General features: G+C 39.5%; 1 protein-coding gene across 50 annotated transcripts in view; it reads right to left on the reverse strand.

The window, feature by feature from the left end:
• Positions 1-998: 998 nt before the first annotated feature.
• The window catches only part of SLMAP (sarcolemma associated protein), a 136,980-nt gene continuing 119,826 nt past the window's right edge, over positions 999-18,152 (reverse strand). For 26 of the 50 annotated variants that reach the window (XM_078385307.1, XM_078385319.1, XM_078385301.1 and 23 more), the window contains 5 exons: positions 16,934-17,051; positions 14,110-14,281; positions 10,250-10,384; positions 3,876-3,965; positions 999-2,841 (listed from right to left, as the gene is read on the reverse strand). In XM_078385307.1, coding sequence (XP_078241433.1) covers positions 3,882-3,965; positions 10,250-10,384; positions 14,110-14,281; positions 16,934-17,051 — 509 coding nt within the window. In that variant the 3' untranslated portion in view covers positions 999-2,841; positions 3,876-3,881. The remainder of the gene's footprint in view (positions 2,842-3,875; positions 3,966-10,249; positions 10,385-14,109; positions 14,282-16,933; positions 17,052-18,152) is intronic. The other 24 variants (XM_078385313.1, XM_078385310.1, XM_078385297.1 and 21 more) reach the window with 2 other exon arrangements.

Below are 18,152 nucleotides of genomic sequence, written 5' to 3' on the forward strand. Positions count from 1 at the left end.
CAGAGATTGCTGCTGTTCTTCAGCACTAAACTTGCAACAGTATCGAGTCAGAGCCTACCCCCCTCTGCTGGGCCTCTCAGCTGGCAAGCTAGCTCACTGTTACTACGCAGTTTTGCCTCAGCTTTTTCCCGCCAAAACTAGGCTGCCTCAGAGCACCTTAATCTAAGTCTCCCCAGTTGGCACGTTCTTCTACTAGCGCACCTCCCCGTGAGGTACACCTAGAAGATTACCTACGCGCCTCAGACTGTCCCTGACTAGACCCCCCTTGCTCTGGGCACACCTGCCAAGGCTTTGCTGGACCGCTGGACAACTGGACCAGTCGTATCCCACACGCTGGACACCAATCAATGTGACAACCCCAGACCTACTGGGATATGTCACACAGTTACACTAAGCTGCCACCAACCATTCCCTATAAGAAGTCACACAGACCAGGGATGGATTTTCAAACAATAAAAAGAATAAGGTTTATTTTAAATACACACAGGGAAAAATAAACAATCAGGTGAATAGGATAAAGTAACGTGGCTTATTCTCACTCATACAAGCATACAGTTTGGTTCACACAGAACCCTTAACTTGAAGCACAGACCCTGAACCTATCAGTTCTGGCTAACCAACAGACACCTGAACCTATCAGGTTGGTACTCTGACACACAGTAGTACCCTGTCTGACACACAGACTCCCACAACAGCTTCTTCTTCCCAGCTGCTGCTTCGTCACAACCCAGTGTCTCCCAGCGTCTCTTCTCTCACCACACAGGCATCACATATTTATACAGTACAGCCCCTCCTCCTGATGTCCCGCCTTCCACTCCCCATAGGATGGAACTTTCCCTCCAAACCCATGACAGACAGGTAACATCAGTGCTGTATGTAACAAAGAATATGCTCTAAATTGTATCAGAGATGACTGCTGAGGATTGGGGAATGATTTAGACTACAACACATTAACAGAAAATCTGTGGTTATCAAATGAAATTCAACTCAAACATTCATAGGGAGAGTAAAGTTATTTTATTAAATCATGCACATCACGTGTGTTAGTGCAAATAGTTCAATCTATACTCCAGAAATTCTATTGTTTTTTATATCTTTACAAAATAGATTTAAAACAATTATTTACTTTTAAAAATGTAATTCTGAAGTTAAGCATTTTCAGAATAATATTTGCAATAACCTATATACAAGAGGTACTGAGTACCACTGGTGTGTATATGTGTTGTGTGTGTGTTTGTGTGTGTGTATGTTACAGCTTCCCACAACTGAAAAGATGAAATGAACAAAAATGACATTTCTACACCTGTGTACTAACATTCCCTTAAATCTAAATGATCCTCCCATTAACATATCCCCAATAGTTTAAGACAGAACTTTTAAAGTAAAATGACCCTCAAAACCACAAAGGCAAATTATTAACTAAAAAGTCTATTTAAATATTTAAGTAGATCCATTGATTGCCATTAAATCCTTTAAACCAACTGCTGAGATAGTCTTCCTATGAATTTTTCATCAGCTGAATTATTTGAATCCGCAATTCTTTTAATAAAATTGTAGACCTTAATGAATAGAGCTGTTGTGCAGTGCAAGCCAGCACTTTATTCAGGTTTTAATTACACATACCCCTATTCATAAATCAACACTTATCTGGTGACATTCATATTAAGGCCATATAGATTGTGATGTAAAGCTCCTAATCATTGACAGCACATTCTTTACGCTTAAATGTTGCATAGAGGACCAATTAGATCATTTTAAACTTCCTGAAGCCTTGTCCATTTTTAAGTGTTCCTTTCCCTAAGAACAGAAGCACTCAAGCACTTCATGTAATGAAGTTATGTGAATGAAAGCACAGTTAAAGAGACAAATATTACTTCCCCAGTTCGGCTTTGATAATAAGTGACTGGAAAAATCATTTCTATAACGTGATATGTGAGAAAATATGTTGGGTTTCATAGTGACTATATACATACGATTTAATAAATTACATTCAAACTAAAAGTTGGATCACTGCACTATGTCCATCAGCAAATCAAGATTTTGCTCCCAGAAAAACCTTAGTTCACTCAGGCACACACATGCACACGAAAACAGTCTAGACTGATGCTTTCCATTCAGTTTCTTCTAGAGCTCTTTAAGGCTGACGATGAATTATACTAATTCCCAAGTCATCAACAAAATAGAACCTTTGCTGAAGAAAAAATATTTGTTTCCATCAGAAGACTTGGGGAAAATTGTTCCCGATAGCTCAGTGACTCACAGCAAGTTAAAAAAAATGGTATGTTAATGTACAAATAAAGTCCAACTGAAAGGCACTGAGCACACTGCACCTGCTTCCAAGTATTTAAAGGATATTTGGCATGGGCGTCCAGATCAAGGGGGGAAATGCATTGCTTTTAATCTGCTTTTTAAGTAAAATATCCACACACCTAACCATCATAAATAATTTGGTACCAAGAAGCCTACTTTAGGCCACCATAACAGTATTTAGAACTTCAACATACTATCTTAAGAATTACATGAAATTGTAAGCAACTATATTGCTCACAATAGAATGAAATAATAGTTTTATTCCCTCTTTATAGACAGATACATTTTGTACATTTTAAAGCAATGACCCTACTGCTGTTCTGAAGCCAAACTCTGTGGTACTAAGAGGTAAAAAAGGAACAGGATGAATTTCTTTTCCCCCAGTAGATGAATGATGCCAGCTTCTAAAAGGAGGACGGTGTGTGGATGCAACAGTGATTCTCACGGAGAAGCTCTGGTTAGCCCTGGGTACAGCACCATGGCTGTCACAGCTACCAAAGCTGCGATCACAGGCATCCAATGCCATTGTCTCTGTATGGAAAACAAAAAAGAGGGGGGAAATCAGTATTTCATTTGATTTAGCAGACACAGTTTTGTTAACTGCTCAAGTTTCTGGTGCTCTAAAATGTTTTCCAATTGATCTCAGTTAAGAAATGTTTTGCTAGGCACCCAGCAAATGTTTGGGTAAGTGAAACAACAATTCCAATGGACTCAAGTCCCTGATGTGCCATCATTAGGTTAATAATTGGATAATATTATCCTTTAACTAAAGACTCTGTTCAACTTATCCAAACCAATACTATTTGTCCTTTGTGTAAAGCATAGATATAGACCATACCACATTTACACACTTTTCTTGGACATCCTCCAATACATGGCATCAATGCATGAGATGAATTTCAGTTAACGTTTAACCATACAACACTAATCTTTTCTTGCCTAGGTGTCAAATAGATTTCAAATGTAACCGTTGAATTCACATATATATTCATCGTTCCACCTTTAATTCAACTGTGCACTAATTCCATATTGAGGACTGTGCTCTTACAGAATGTATTTTGGAAGTAACAGAATCCCTCCAAGCTTAAGCTGCAAATGCAAACTCACCCAGCAGTTGTCCTCATTTTATCTTTCCCCCCCATCTTTCTTTTAACATAATAGCAAGAACAACAAAAAGCATTAAAATTCAGAGAGAAATGGCTGAATTATTTGAGGGTAAAAAGGAAATCAGAGACCAAATTCAAATATGTGAACTCCTCATTTGTTAAGTTGAAATAGTTAGTTTTTTTCCAGACCCTAACTCTGCAAGACAAACGTGTTAGAAGACAAACAGTCAGAAACAATTAGCTTACAATCAGACACTGTTAGCACCAGCACAAGGAAACCAGACAGATGTTAAATGATTAGTTTGTTTGGTTTGCCAGCATCACACATAATGGCTTATTAAATGAGGGGTTTGAATCAGGTGAATGAGTACCTGCTTTTCACCATGCACTGCTTTAACAAAAATGGCACAAACAGGTGATAGGGACAAACATACATGGACTGAATAGTGCTTATAGTACCTTTCTCTACCACAATGGGCTGTAACACCAAAACAGGAAAGCCAGGATTAGGCCGATGAATACGGCTGGGACGGGTGGTAATATGGAAGGCTAAAGGGAAGGGAAGGGATATTAAAATCATTTTGTGCTACAAAAGTCATTTAGGTAAAGATGATTTAGGTAGGGGGAGAGTTCAAAGATCAAGTTTTGTTTCAACTGAAAAATTAAAGACATCTAACAAGACACAGCTACTCTGGTATACAAAAGTTAGTACACCGTTGCACAAAGTAAACATGGATATTGAAAAATAACACATTTTCCCCTCCAGAGTAGGTCCGTATTATATTTAATTTAGTATTTTAGGGCAAAATGAGGCTGAAATTCATCTTGTAGACTCTCTAGGTAACAAATTACTCTTATATTCTATATGCACAATAAACTCTAGTATTTTCAACCCATACTCAACTCAGGACATTCCCATGACAAGCAGGATATTCATCTTTTGATATTTGTAACGTTTTAAAATTCTCTTCGTCAAGTAATCTTCCTCTTCTCCTTTTTACAATTGTAAGAGAATAATCAACTCTCTACTCAATGTTTTAATTGGAGCTAAGTTCCACAGAACTCCTCCTAGAGGTGCATTTTCATGTGGAGAGAAAGATGTACACCAAGCAGAACACATATGTGTACTGGGACTTGTGTGTCTACCTACAGTCTCAATAGATGAGAGGGTCTCTTTGTATAATCAGTATTTTGACAATACAGTGGTGCCTCGCACAGCGAGGTTAATCCGTTCCGGATTAACCCTTGCTGTGTGAAAGCATCGTTGAATGGAACGTAAAATGCCATTCCAATTCGGCCGAATACTCACCGTTCAGCGATGCTTCTTAATGGCTGGCAGCCATTTTCGCGCCCTCCCCTCGCTTAACGAGGGGGCGCGAAAATGCTGCGCGCGGCCATTTTGTAGCCGCGGAACAGCTGATCGGCGGGTCGCAAAGCGAAGGTCGGTAAGCGAACCGCTTACTGACCTTCGCTCTGCGATTTTCCCCCTATCTAGGCACCGTTTTGCGATCGCATTTGCGATCGCAAAACGGCATCATTTCACGGATTTGTGGCTCTACGGAGCAACCGTTGTGCGAGGCACCACTGTACTATAAAATGGTTGTTGTGGGTTTTTCGGGCTCTTTGGCAATGTTCTGAAAGTTGTTCTTCCTAACGTTTCGCCAGTCTATGCGGCCGGCATCTTCAGAGTACAGCACTCTGTGCTCTGGTGCAGTTTGTCTGGGAGTTCAAAACACATAGCAGGACTGAACATACCTTCAGCCCTTTTAATCTTCTCTTTATTTCTGCTGTTTCGTTACATTTTTATACAGTTTTATCTCAATGGTACTTTAAGAATGTCTTGCAATGCCTGTTGTAGGCTCTGCTCTTTTTAATTTATTGTTGCTTTTGACCTATCTTTTTATTATACATTGCACTAAGAGCTATTCACTATAGGGTGATTTATACATCTAGAAATTAAAGAGACAGGGCATATAAAGACAATAGCACTTTATACAGACATTCTTATCTGTTCGTACAATAGCAGTTCTATGTATATAGTTTTTTAACAGAATTTGCCTTCACATTTCTTATCAGAGCACCACACATGGCAAATAGAAATCATGGGAAACAAATCCATGTGCTTGCAAGATCAACTGACAAGAACGAAAGGCAGAATAGTGATTAAGAAAAATAAAGTTGTGAAGAAAATAAACAGTTAAATGGTCAAAAAGTCATTGTTCAAAACATCTAGCATTGGGAAACTACTTATCCTAATTTTGCATAATTTTATAACTTGGGACAGATTGGACCAGGTATTCAGAGTCCAACTCAATTCTCTGAGCATTATCACTTCCCCAGTTGAAACGGCAGCAACCACAGACAAGAGGGAACTAGTGGCTGATGCATGGGAATCTCAAGGTTTGCAGGTGGACAAAGCAAATCTTTAGAAAAGAAAAATATTAAAAGCAGGGAGGGAATCCAAGTTCTTAGCACTAAAGACTGTGTATGCTGTAGAAAGGTGAAAAGATCTCCCACCCCAAAAAAACTGGCAGAAGGAATGCAATGGGGTGGCTGGAAAAGAATCCTCATATTACAGGGTAGAAGGGGCTGTGTTTTGGACAGTGACTTGTGAGAACTCTGCAGTACAGCTCCATTGAATACTTTACCGGTAAATCAAATTCAAGTACAGAGTAATGTTGGCTGGAACTACAGGTTCTTGTTGCTTGAAGCTTAAAAAGATGCTTAACCTTGAGTGTGACCAAGACTGCAAGGGGAACTGGTAGAGTGCATAACAACTTTGTAGCACAGCTCCTTGTGGATCCCTATCAACCATTGGATGGTAGGGCTCAGTCAGACTGCCTTACTGCAGTGTTACAGAACAGTCCATTGTTAATGTTGAAGCCCACATGTGGGGCTAAATCTGTTTGGAAATCTCCCAAACTTCCAGTGTTGCGACAAAGGTCTTGTCAAAGCACTTCCAAGAACAAAAGGTATGCAGATTGGTTGAAATGTTCAATACCATGCTTGCATGTGAATAAATATCCAAGTCAGCCCATCTATCTTTGATGCTTGCTTTTTATCCCCCTCAGGCAATGGTTGCATCCCATTTCTACTCTTTGTTCCTGAAGGTCAAGTTATTGCTTATGTAGGCAGGCTGATGATTATGATGATTTGATTTATGCTCTGCTCTTCATGTACAAAGGGGAAGAATCAACAGAGTTGGAAGAACCACAAGATTTCAAAAAGTACAAAAAGTATTTAGAGAAAGAAACTGATTTTGAGGGAAACTCTCAAATAATCCAGTGAGGACTGAGTGTGCTTGGTGACCATAGTCGACTGGCAGTTGGGAAAAAGAATGGAAAATGGATGTGATGGGGGGGTGTCCCGCTTGTCTAAACTTTAAACCTATGTTTTGCAGACCCTTTATCAGGAATTCAATGACTGAAAATGCTTTGGGATTCTTTAGGATTGCCATACAGCATAATTCTGTGATACTAAAAATTACTGGAATCATACATTTCCTTGCTGTCTATTTATTCAGGGAATTTTTAAAATTTTGCCCTATAGGATCAAACCAAACAAGCTTATTTATGAAAACTTTCTGGGACACCAAACATTCTTTTTCAAATGTTTATGCACGAGTAAAAGAAACACATGTCAAGATGCTGTGATATGAAGTTTGTTATAACAATGCCTGATGTAGTGAGTTGTTTTTTTTTACTATTTTAAGGGACTTAAAGCAGAGTGTACATTGACTGAACTGAGCATGGAGTAATTCATATTATCATAACGTTGTCATAAGGTAGCACAGGTGGAATACAGTCTAGAATTGATAAAATAATCCCCAGGATTTCTAAGAACTCAAAGGTATGTGTCGCCTTCATTTATGTATAGTTATAGTTAAAGCTGAGCACTCTTGACATCATATTCAAACAGCTTGGATGAAATCTAATAGTAAGTTACAACTAGAAACAGTGGGGATTTGGTGAATCAATTCCTCCACAAGTTCTACTGATTCCATGGATATACACAAGTTGTGACTTAGTACTGGATTTTAGCCAGTGTTATCTTAGCATCTCTTTTTCTACTTTTGTTTTAAAAATAGTTCTCTTTAAGCTAGACCTTTAACAGTGGCAAGCTGAAGTCTCACCCACCTTCTCTTTGAAGACAAGCATATGGGGCCTGATGTTTATTTCTGGGTGAGCTTTACTAGGACTTTATAATAATTTAGTATGATTAAAATTATATCCATCTGAGAGCTTTAAACTGAAAGAAATATTGAACCCTCTTCCTTCCTTCTTTCTCTCCCTCCAACCCACCCACCCACCTACCTACCTACCCACATACTCCCTGCCTTTCTTCCTTTGCTGGGACCCAAGACAGCTCAAAAGAAAATATCAAATGCACGTGGAGGAAGAAGGAAGGGGTATTTCCTATTATTTTGAACAGATGAGTATCTTATGGTACCTACTATTCATATTACACAAATACTGTACAGTTGACTGCATTGTCATGAGATGGATGAATGTAAAGAGACCAAAGGAGCACAGACATCACTTTCCTCTTTACCCTTTCCAACTAGACAAATTATTATTCACTGTGGTCTGAAAACAAACCAAAAATCAAACACCACGAGGGTGGGGGGAGACTATCGCTTCCCCTCCCCCCAGGACAATCTGTCAGGAATATACTTTCAGCCAGTTGTAAAGGTATGGGACTATCATCTCCAGTTTGTTGCAAATTAGTAAGAATAGTTAGATGCAGCAAAACAGCCCTTGAATCTATTGCCATTTTAAAAGTCATTTTAAATATTTAAGTTAGGTAACTCTCCCCTCCCTAAGCCACTCTGGAGAAGGCCCTTCTTCTCTGTCCTACAACCCTCACAATCACATTCAAGTGAGGATGCTACAGAGGGCATCCTCAGCTGCTTTTCCCAAGTTGAGGAATGCTCTACCAAAGAAAGCCAAGTTGACCCCTTCTCCTCCTTCAGATGGCAGGCAAGACCTTTATCTCTAATCAGCTTAAAAAAAAACAGAACTGGAAAACTGAGTTTCACTGTGGGATGCTGCACACTTGCTTTCCAAGTGTGTAGTTTGTTTGTAAATGGTTTTAAAATTAGCAGTATTTTAATACCCTGTTTCCCCGAAAATAAGACCTAATCTGAAAATAAGTCCTAGTATGATTTTTCAGGATGCTCATAAGCCCTACCCCAAAAATAAGCCCCCTTTACGTGAAACACCGTCCTCCACCACTGTGCAACAACCAAAAGAAGATAATATGACTGTATTTGAATAAATATAGATTGTTTTACATGGGAAAAAAATCCTCTGGAAATAAGCCCTAATGTGTTTGATGGAGCAAAAATTAATATAAGACCCTGTCTTATTTTCAGGGAAACACGGTATTATTATATGTTTAATTGTTTTTGTAATGGACTTTCACTATGTGTTTAACTGTTAATTTAGTATTTTTTTTAACTCTCTGTTTATTTTGTTTTCAGTCCTTCGAGAATTACCTTGGAGCCCTGGCACTGGGAGAAAGGTTTCATAGAAATGAAATATTACTTGTTTGTTTATATACAAAACATACAACAGTTAACGTTTATTTGGTTTGAGAGTTCCCAGTAAAGTAAGACTTGAGACCTACATGTTTTATTATAAACATACTGAGTCTTCCCTATCCCATTATCTTACCTTTACTGAGTGTTTTTCAATCTGTAAGTTACCTGTCACAATTGTCTTCTTTAAATCTTCTTTTCACTATGCATAATTTCCTTTCTCTTTCATTCCTAATATTCTAGCAATTTAAGAATGAGACTAGCAAGAAATGCAGTAGGACTGCAGTATTTGCAGTGGATCAGTTCCAAGCCCAACATTTTTCTCCCCCAGAAAGGATCATCAAGAGTTGCCACTACTATGTTCTGGATAGTACCAGAAACAAGACTAATGTTGGAAAGCAAAATCCAAGAGGAGGAGTCTATAGGAGAATTAATCCACATAGATTTTGCATTTCAACATAGCATAGTCTTCTCCACATTTATTTCACTATAAGCAGAACAACAGCACAGTGGATTGTTTGTAGCACTGTAATGGACTTACAGAAATTTTAGTACAAAAGCAGTAAAAATATTGTTTAAAGAAATTCTTAATATGCTTATGAGGACAAATACTAAAAATTTTATATTGTTTTATATGGCGCTGTAACATCTTAGATCTTGCAATATAGGGCTGGATGGATAGATGGATGGATGGATGGATGGATGGATGGATGGATGGATGGATGGATGGATAAATAAATAAATAAATACATCAATCAATTGCAGACTATAGCAATTGGCATATTTCTACAATTTTTATAATGAAAATGGGATTTCACTTTTTTAAAATTGAGCTATGTTCCTTATTTCAATAGGCTACAATCGAGCCAAAGAGGGAGATGATTCTTGTTTTCATTCTGCTCTGATTCAGTGTTATGACAACTGCTTTTTTTTAAAAAACCTCTCCAAATCTACTTCCATCGGATTCACTGCATTAAACACTATGGTTGGGAGAAAGGAATATTACAAGAAGAGGGATTTTTTTCTGCAATCTTTCACTGACTGACCTGGATAATTTCCTAGTTAATACAAAATTAATTTTCTTTCCCATCTCTACCCAGTAATATATGGACCACCTGACACATTGCCAAGCCAGTGATTGCATGCGAACTGTGCAACTTTGCAAAAATAAAACAGACAAAACAAAATTTCTCCTCCCATAAAACACAAACCTGTATACTGTATGCCTAATAAATATGTTCACATGGTGGAAATGGAAGAATGAGAAACTGACGCACACATTATACCAACTTACATGGCTTCCTTTTTCTTGTAGTAGCTTCAGGTTGTCTTTACACTGCTTGAGTTCATCTGTAATTGATTGCTTTTCCTGCTCAGTGATTTCAAACTTCAGTTTCAGCTCTGAGAGTATGGTCTGTGTCTTTTCATACTGAAGGCAAAAAAACCACATTATCTACAGATCCATTTAAACCAGTTATAAGTAGTTAAAGCAGCTTCAGGTAGGCTTCAGCAGTATGTGGACTGAGAACTCTCAGAAGTACAAGCTGGATTTTGAAGGGGCAGAGGAACTAGAGACCAAATTGCTAACATGCGCTGGATTACGGAGAAGGCCAGAGAGTTCCAGAAAAACATCTAATTCTGCTTCATTGACTATGCAAAAGACTTTGACTGTGTGTACCACAGCAAACTATGGCAAGTCCTTCAAGAAATGGGAGTGCCTGACCACCTTATCCATCTCCTGAGAAACCCATATGTGGGACAGGAAGCAACAGAATGGATATGGAACAATTGAACAATCAAACTGGGAAAGGAGTACAACAAGGCTATATATTCTCTCTCTGCTTATTTAACTTATATGCAGAAGACATCATGTGAAAGGCTGGACTAGAGGAATCCCAAACCGGAATTAAGATTGCCGGAAGAAATACTGTATCAACAACCTCAGATATGCAGACGATACCACTCTGATGGCACAAAGTGAGGAGGAGTTAAAGAACCTCTTAATGAGGGTGAGAGAGAAGAGCGCCAAAAATGGTCTGAAGCTGAACATCAAAAAAACTAAGATCACGGCCACTAGTCCCATTACCTCCTGACAAATAGAAAGGAAGATATGGAGGCAGAAGGGGAAACTATGGAGGCAAGAAAGATTTTACTTTCTTGTGCTCCATGATCACTGCAGATGGTGACAGCAGCCACAAAGTTAAAAGACGCCTGCTTCTTAGGAGGAAAGTGATGAGAAACCTAGACAGCATCTTAAAAAGCAGAGACATCACCTTGCTGACAAAGGTCTGCATAGTCAAAGCTAAGGATCTGGACAGCATCTAGGGCCTCAACCAGATGCCATGGCATGTGACCAGTTCGCAGCATACTTTCATTCTAAGATTGAGGCCATCTTCAGGGACCTGGATTCTTGTTAGTGGGGCAGTAAGAAAGATCAAAATGCCTTGTCTTGTCCAGTTTTGTTAGATTAATTTCATCCTGTGATACCCGATGACGCTGACAAGTTCCAAGCCTACCTTCCCCTGATCAGACCTATGTTCCTCCTGGCTCAAAAGCAGCCAGAGAGGGATTGTTGCATGGGCCTCCCAGATCATCAACTCCTCCTCGTGGGAGAGATACCTTCCCTCCTGCCTAAAGGAGATGATGATCAGGCCCATTCTGAAAAAGGTTAACCTTCCATCGGACTATCTCAACAATTATCTCTCTACTGTCAATATTTCTTTCATGGGCAAACTGGTCGAGAGGGTGGTGGTTGGACAGTTGCAGACATTCTTGGAGGATACCAATAGTCTAGATCCATTTCAGTTGGGTTTCAAACCACACTAAGGGACTGAGACAGCTCTGGTTGCACTGCTTGATAATCTTCTCTGGGAGTCCAACAGGGGGAGTGACACTCTTGATTCTCTTGGATCTCTCAGCGGCCTTTGATACAGTTGACCATGGTATCCTCCTGGACTGGCTATCTGGGATGGGATCAGAAGCACAGCGCTGAGCTGGCTTTCTTCCTTGAGGGCAGGTTCCAGAGGGTTCAGCTGGGGGAGGTTTTTTCATCCTCATGGGTACTGCAATGCAGTATCCCACAGGGGTCAGTCATCTCCCCCATGCTGTTTAACATCTACATCTATATCAGGCTGCTGGGAGAGATCATCCAGAGATTTGGAGTTTACTGTCATCAGTATGCTGATGACACACGGCTCTGTATTTCCTTTTCCTCCTCAGTGGTGGAAGCTGTGAAGACCCTGGAGTGCTGCCTGGCTGCAGGTATAGACTGGACAAGGGCCGACAGGCAGAAATTGAATCCTGATAAGGCAGAGACTAGGTGGCTGCTTGCCTGATCTAGATGGGGGTCACATTCTCCCTGAATGATCAGGCATGAAATTTGGGTGTGCTCCTGGAGAACCAGATTTCAGCCATGACCAAGTCTGCCTATTTCCATCTGAGGCAGATTGCACACCTTCACCCCCATCTCGACAGGAAATCCCTAACAACACTGGTCCATGCACTTACAATCTTGAAAAAAGACTATTGCAACACTCTCTATGTGGGGCTGCCCTTGAATGCAGTTTGGAAGCTGCAGTAGATATAGATGGTAGTGGCCAATGATCTCTGGAACTTTGCAGTATGATGCCTCATTTGTATCTCCTTTTCTGTTCTTATTATATTATGTTATTTCATTTTGTTTTATTAGCTGCCCAGAGTATGGCTCTGCCACTAGTTGTGTGGGATAAAAATGTAAACAAACAAACAAACAAATAAGAAAATTATTATTTGAGGTAGACCTCCACCACCATATTATAAGAACAAAGGCCTGTATCTCTGTCTAGCTCTGCTTGCACAATAAGAATTATGCCCACAGCAGAGAGAGATTGCTACCAATTAAAAACTTCCTTTTTAAATTTTGGGGTGCATATGATTTTATATCATTGTGCATGAGTCACATGCAGCCTGATATTTTAAAAAAGGAAAGGTAGTTTGCTGCATCCTGTGATGTCACTCTTGTCATGCAGAATATACAACAGAATATTGTATTGGCTGAAGAATTGCTTCATTTTTTCCCTTGAGTATGTCACCCTACCCAAAGCTGAAAACTGATCACAGACAATGTAACAATTTAGGCAGCTGAGCATTTTAGTCCACCATATCTCAGAAATTATTCACATGTTGATAGTGAGACCCAAGTTACAAGCAGTCAGTCAGGTAACTGGACCAGACTTCGTTCTAGGACATGTGAGTTGTGGGGAAAGTATGCCTTGAAAGGCCACAGTGCAAGTACTAATGCCCATTCGTTTGCCTGCCACACTCATAAAGTGACATCTAAAATATCAATATTTTATCAACTGGCTTATGTTATTTGTAAATAGAACTAGGGTAATGATAGCAATCGCCATCATCGCCACTCTTTAATGGCATGAAAAGACTATAAAATCTTTACTCTTCAAGTAATTTCACCACTTTTGAAAAATAAGAGAATGTATGTAAATGTCTTAGCAAATTCACTACCCTGTTTTCCTGAAAATAAGACCTAACCTGAAAATAAGACCTAGTATGATTTTTCAGGATGCTTGTAATATAAGCCCTACCCCAAAATAAGCCCCATTTCAGTGAAACTTCGCCCTCCACCATGATATAAAAACTGGCATTTATGCAGTATCAACGTAATTATGGAAGGCCAAGCAGAACTGTATCACAGAAAGCAAGTCATAAACAGGAGATCGTTTTTTACATATATAGTAAGAGCTCCTTATCTAGGGGGGATTGTTTCCACAATTTACCATGGATGTCTGAAATCACGGATATGAGGGAACCCTATAAACCTGTCTGGGGGGAGGGAGCTCCATTTGTGGGGGGAGGTCACGCTTGCGCAGGGGGCGTATTGCACCTGCGGGGGGGGTGTCACGTCTGCGGGTGGGGGGTAGAGATCTATATCCGCAGCCCAGTTCCGGCAAGCCCACAGACTGGCATCAGGCCGCAGACCGGGGGTTGACAAACCCTGCTATAAACAATATCCAAGGGTTTGGGACAAAGACCACAAGGGGGCACCCTTGTATGTTGTATATAGGGCTGTGGCAAAAATGAAGATAAGTGAAAACTTGCAAGGAAATTAAAAAACTTCATCTTAAAAATCCATTTAAATTGAATCAATCTGATAGCTACCTCATTTTGAGCATCCTTGGCTTGATTTTCTGCTTCACTAAGAAGGGTTTTTAGAGTAGCTGCATCTTGCTGATGTTCTTCTTTCAGTGAACCCATTTTATTTTCAAGTTCTTTTCGGGTCAATTCAAGAATACTCAAGTCACTGGTAAGAGCTAAACTCTGTTGCTGAGAGCTACAAAAAGAAAGGAATACTGCATGAATAGAAATAAATCATTTTAATCAATCTGTTTGCAACTTCCTCTCCTCAAAATCATGTTTGTATACACTTAAGACACACACACCTACAATGTCCCCTTTACTGACAGACTAATACATTTGTATACTAGTCAACCCTTGACTTACGAACGGCCCGAGTTACGAACATTTTGACTTACGAACCGCTCTCATAGGAAAATACTGACTTGACTTACAAACTTAGATTTGAGTTACGAACTGAAAAAAAACCTGTGCGGGAGGCAGGGAAATTTGAACTGTTAGTTAACCGTTGGCCAGTGAAAAGGGTGCCTGTCTGCTTCCTCACTCTTCCCAGCGTTTGGAGAGTGGATTGGGAGACAGTCTTCAGACTGTCTGGTATTGCCTGAACTGTATTTTTATTTTTGCCTATTTTGGGGTTTTTGGATTTTTGCTTTTTGACATTCTTTTTTTTAAGCAGAGTGACTGCCTGTTCTGGGTGAGTACACTCTATGTTTTTACTTTACTGTATGTACTGTACAGTTTTTTTTTGCAGCTGTGGGGGTAGGGCTAGGTGGCAGGGATGTCTGTGTCTGTGCTGTTTGTTCAGGAAGGCAGGCATTTTTGTGCTGGAGGAATGGTTGCTGGATTGCTATGCCTTGTTGTGCTGTTTGTTCAGGAAGGAAGGCATTTTTGTGCTGTTTGTTCAGGAAAGAAGGCATTTTTGTGCTGGAGGAATGGCTGCTGGATTGCTATGCCTTGCTGTGGAGGGGTTATGTTTCTGTGCTCTTATGGGTCTTGCAGTGTGGATGTAGATCCAGAGTCTTTTAAAATCGGAAAATATTCTTTGAGTGCATTTTTGTGCTGGAGGAATGGTTGCTGGATTGCTATGCCTTGCTGTGGTGGGGTTATGTTTCTGTGCTCTTATGGTTCCTGCACTGCTTTAAAATGTCTGTGCCTGTGCTTAAAAAGTGGATCCAGAGTCTTTTTGTGCTGGAGGAATGGTTGCTGGATTCTGTGCCATGCTGTGGGGAGGTTACCGCCCCTCGACCTAAGAGCCAGAAACAGCCGGAATGGATTAATTGGTTTTCAATGCATTCCTATGGGAAATGCCGATTTGACTTACAAACTTTTTGACTTACGAACTTCCTTCCAGAAGGGATTAAGTTTGTAAGTCAACGGTTGACTGTACACACAAAAGAGAAAACCCCCAAGTTCTGAGCAGTGTTGATTGCATTTTGTTGTACGAAGCAGAATTTTAGGACAAAATGCTGAATTTTGTATTGGATCAGAGCCATCTATGTTGCCCCCAACTGAATAGCCCCAATATAGTCAAGATGTTGACTGTGACTGTCTTTGATTATGCAGGAAAAAACGTGCATTCAGAGAATTAAATCTTTTAAAAATATGCATGGAAAAGCTGGAAACGACAAACAGCTGGCAAGAAAGGGACCTGGACTTTGCTGATGGACATTTCATGCCGTAATAAAAACAAAGGGCTTCTCCAGTACTGGGAGAGTGAGGAAGGTATCTTATTGTTTTTCACCTTTTATTTCTTCTCAGTTCTCTCAGATCTTAGGAGTTTGTTGGCTTGTTTATTTTCACTTTGATTTTGGATTGTTTGTGTTTGTCTGGGCTCTGAGTGATTATGATCCAGTCAGTTTTTAACACGAGGTCTTCCTTTCTACAGTGCTTCCTTTTTGTCAAGCGAGGTAGGAGGGAAGCCCACAGTGCTGCTTCTGAGTGGGCAATCGCCTGAGGATGTGGAGGAGGGAAGTACGCCACTGCTGGTGACTGGGTGATTGCCCAGAGGAGGCTGGGAAAGGAAGCACGTGGCTCCTGTGGAACACTTGTGTGAGTGCTGTGCCACACCGGGCTGAACTGCCAAACCACAGTTCATGCCATCTTTAGTCAGGGGACAAAGGGAAATCCTTTAAAAATGTTTTGTCTATTTGAGATTTTTAAGGGGAAAATGATGATTATATAATATTCATAGTGACTGTAGTGGAGTTCCAGGTATCTGGACATTTTGAATTTTTAAAATTCCAAATTTGAAGGGCTATAATTCTGAATCTGAATTTTGAAGTTAGTGCACATCTCTTGTTTATTTTATAAAAGTAAGAAGAAGCTGGCCTCCCTTTGACTTCAACTCTTCAGCATTTCAGCCCTCTTTGCTGCCTACAGACTACTGTCTCATCTAGTCATTCCCATAACTCTGAAAAATCTAGGGAGGTAGAAAGAAAATGAGTATCAGGAAATTCTTGACAACATGACAGCCAGGTCAAAATTTCTAAGGTCTCCATGTCTTTCTAACTTCCTGTTAAGGAACAGCCTGTTCTAGTGGCTCTTTTTTCCACTGGTCTTTTCATGGGAATGTAACAATGTTTGAGAGCTTAACAACCAGTTTTTAGCTATACAGTATATATGAGGCAGTTGTATATACACCTCATATATGTATATCTAGATATGCACTTTTGGATTAAATTTGCAAGTGTTACATATACAATACTCTTTGTTAAAACAAAAAACAAAGCAAAAAATCTTTTAATTTAAAATATTTTCCCCCAGAACTAAGCTCAGCAGACATGGTAAAGCACTCCTTCACTAGGTCAACAGTTTGTGAATTTCTCTTATCAGATTTATCAGCACTTACTTATGTAGCTCCTTCTCCTGTCGCTGAAGCTCACATGCAAGTGAAGAGTTCTCCTTCTTTAATGAAAAACATTCGGCTTCAAGAGCACTCCACTCATTTCTCAATTTTTCAAGTTCACCTATAGACAAGTAATGTTGTTGCCTATTAAAATTTATAAGGCGCATCTTCCGAAACTTTCAGTAACACCCACAGATACGTCTTCATACTAGTTGAATGTATTAGAATGTATAAATATTCATTCTCAAGCCTATTTTCCAATAAAAATGTCTATAGTGAGAAATCAGCATCATTATAAACCTAATTTTAGAAATTACTGCTAAGGAATGTACAAACATGGGTGACTGCTAAATACCACTGTAAACTATAGTTACACTCTACATATCAATCTGAACCAAAAAAAGTACCAGAGGACTGACTGACTCAACTAATCTTCTACTTACAAATTGTGAAATAATATACATTCTCTAGTTGATGTGTAAACGACCTCCTCCAAAAGAAGTATCATTTTCATGAAGAAGAAAATGATATCAAAAGGTGAACATCATAATTGTGCAAGACACATAAGTCTACTGGGACTTGTGTACCTAAACACAGTCTCAATAAATGGCAAGATATTTTTGTGTAATCTATACTTTGATGATACCATAAAATATTATTTTGCAAGCAACAAAACAACTTTTAGTTCTTTATGCTCCAGCACAGATATTTCACAGAGCACATCCAGATCAGTTTCCCTTGCACTGTGCTCTGTATACATCGTCTTGTAGGGAAAACAGAACATACTGAGGAGACATGGGACTGTAGGAAAGTGAAGCAATCACATCCCCCAAATGTTTTATTATGGTACAAAAATGGGAGGTTGCTATACGTCACTGTAAATTATGATTACACCCATCATACCAATCTAGTCAACTACAGGCCAAAGCATGGAAAATAAATTATTAATAAGACTTTGTAACACATACAAGCAGCATCACTTAGGATTTCATAAATGATTTTACAGAAGGAAGTATCATCTTAAAGTCATGGAACATTCTAAATCTAGAATTTCCATCTTTACCTACAAAGATACCTTTTTGGTTGTTTTATAGCATAATTGTTACAAAGAAAATTTCAATTAAAAGTGGCCATTCAGTGAACAGATACCATGTGTATGATGAAGTCAAACTTAATATCATAGACTGAATACACCTCATCTCACCACTGCACGTGAGGCGAG

This window comes from Pogona vitticeps, chromosome 2 (genome assembly GCF_051106095.1).
Source record: "Pogona vitticeps strain Pit_001003342236 chromosome 2, PviZW2.1, whole genome shotgun sequence".
In the NCBI taxonomy this organism is placed as follows: Eukaryota; Metazoa; Chordata; class Lepidosauria; order Squamata; family Agamidae; genus Pogona; species Pogona vitticeps.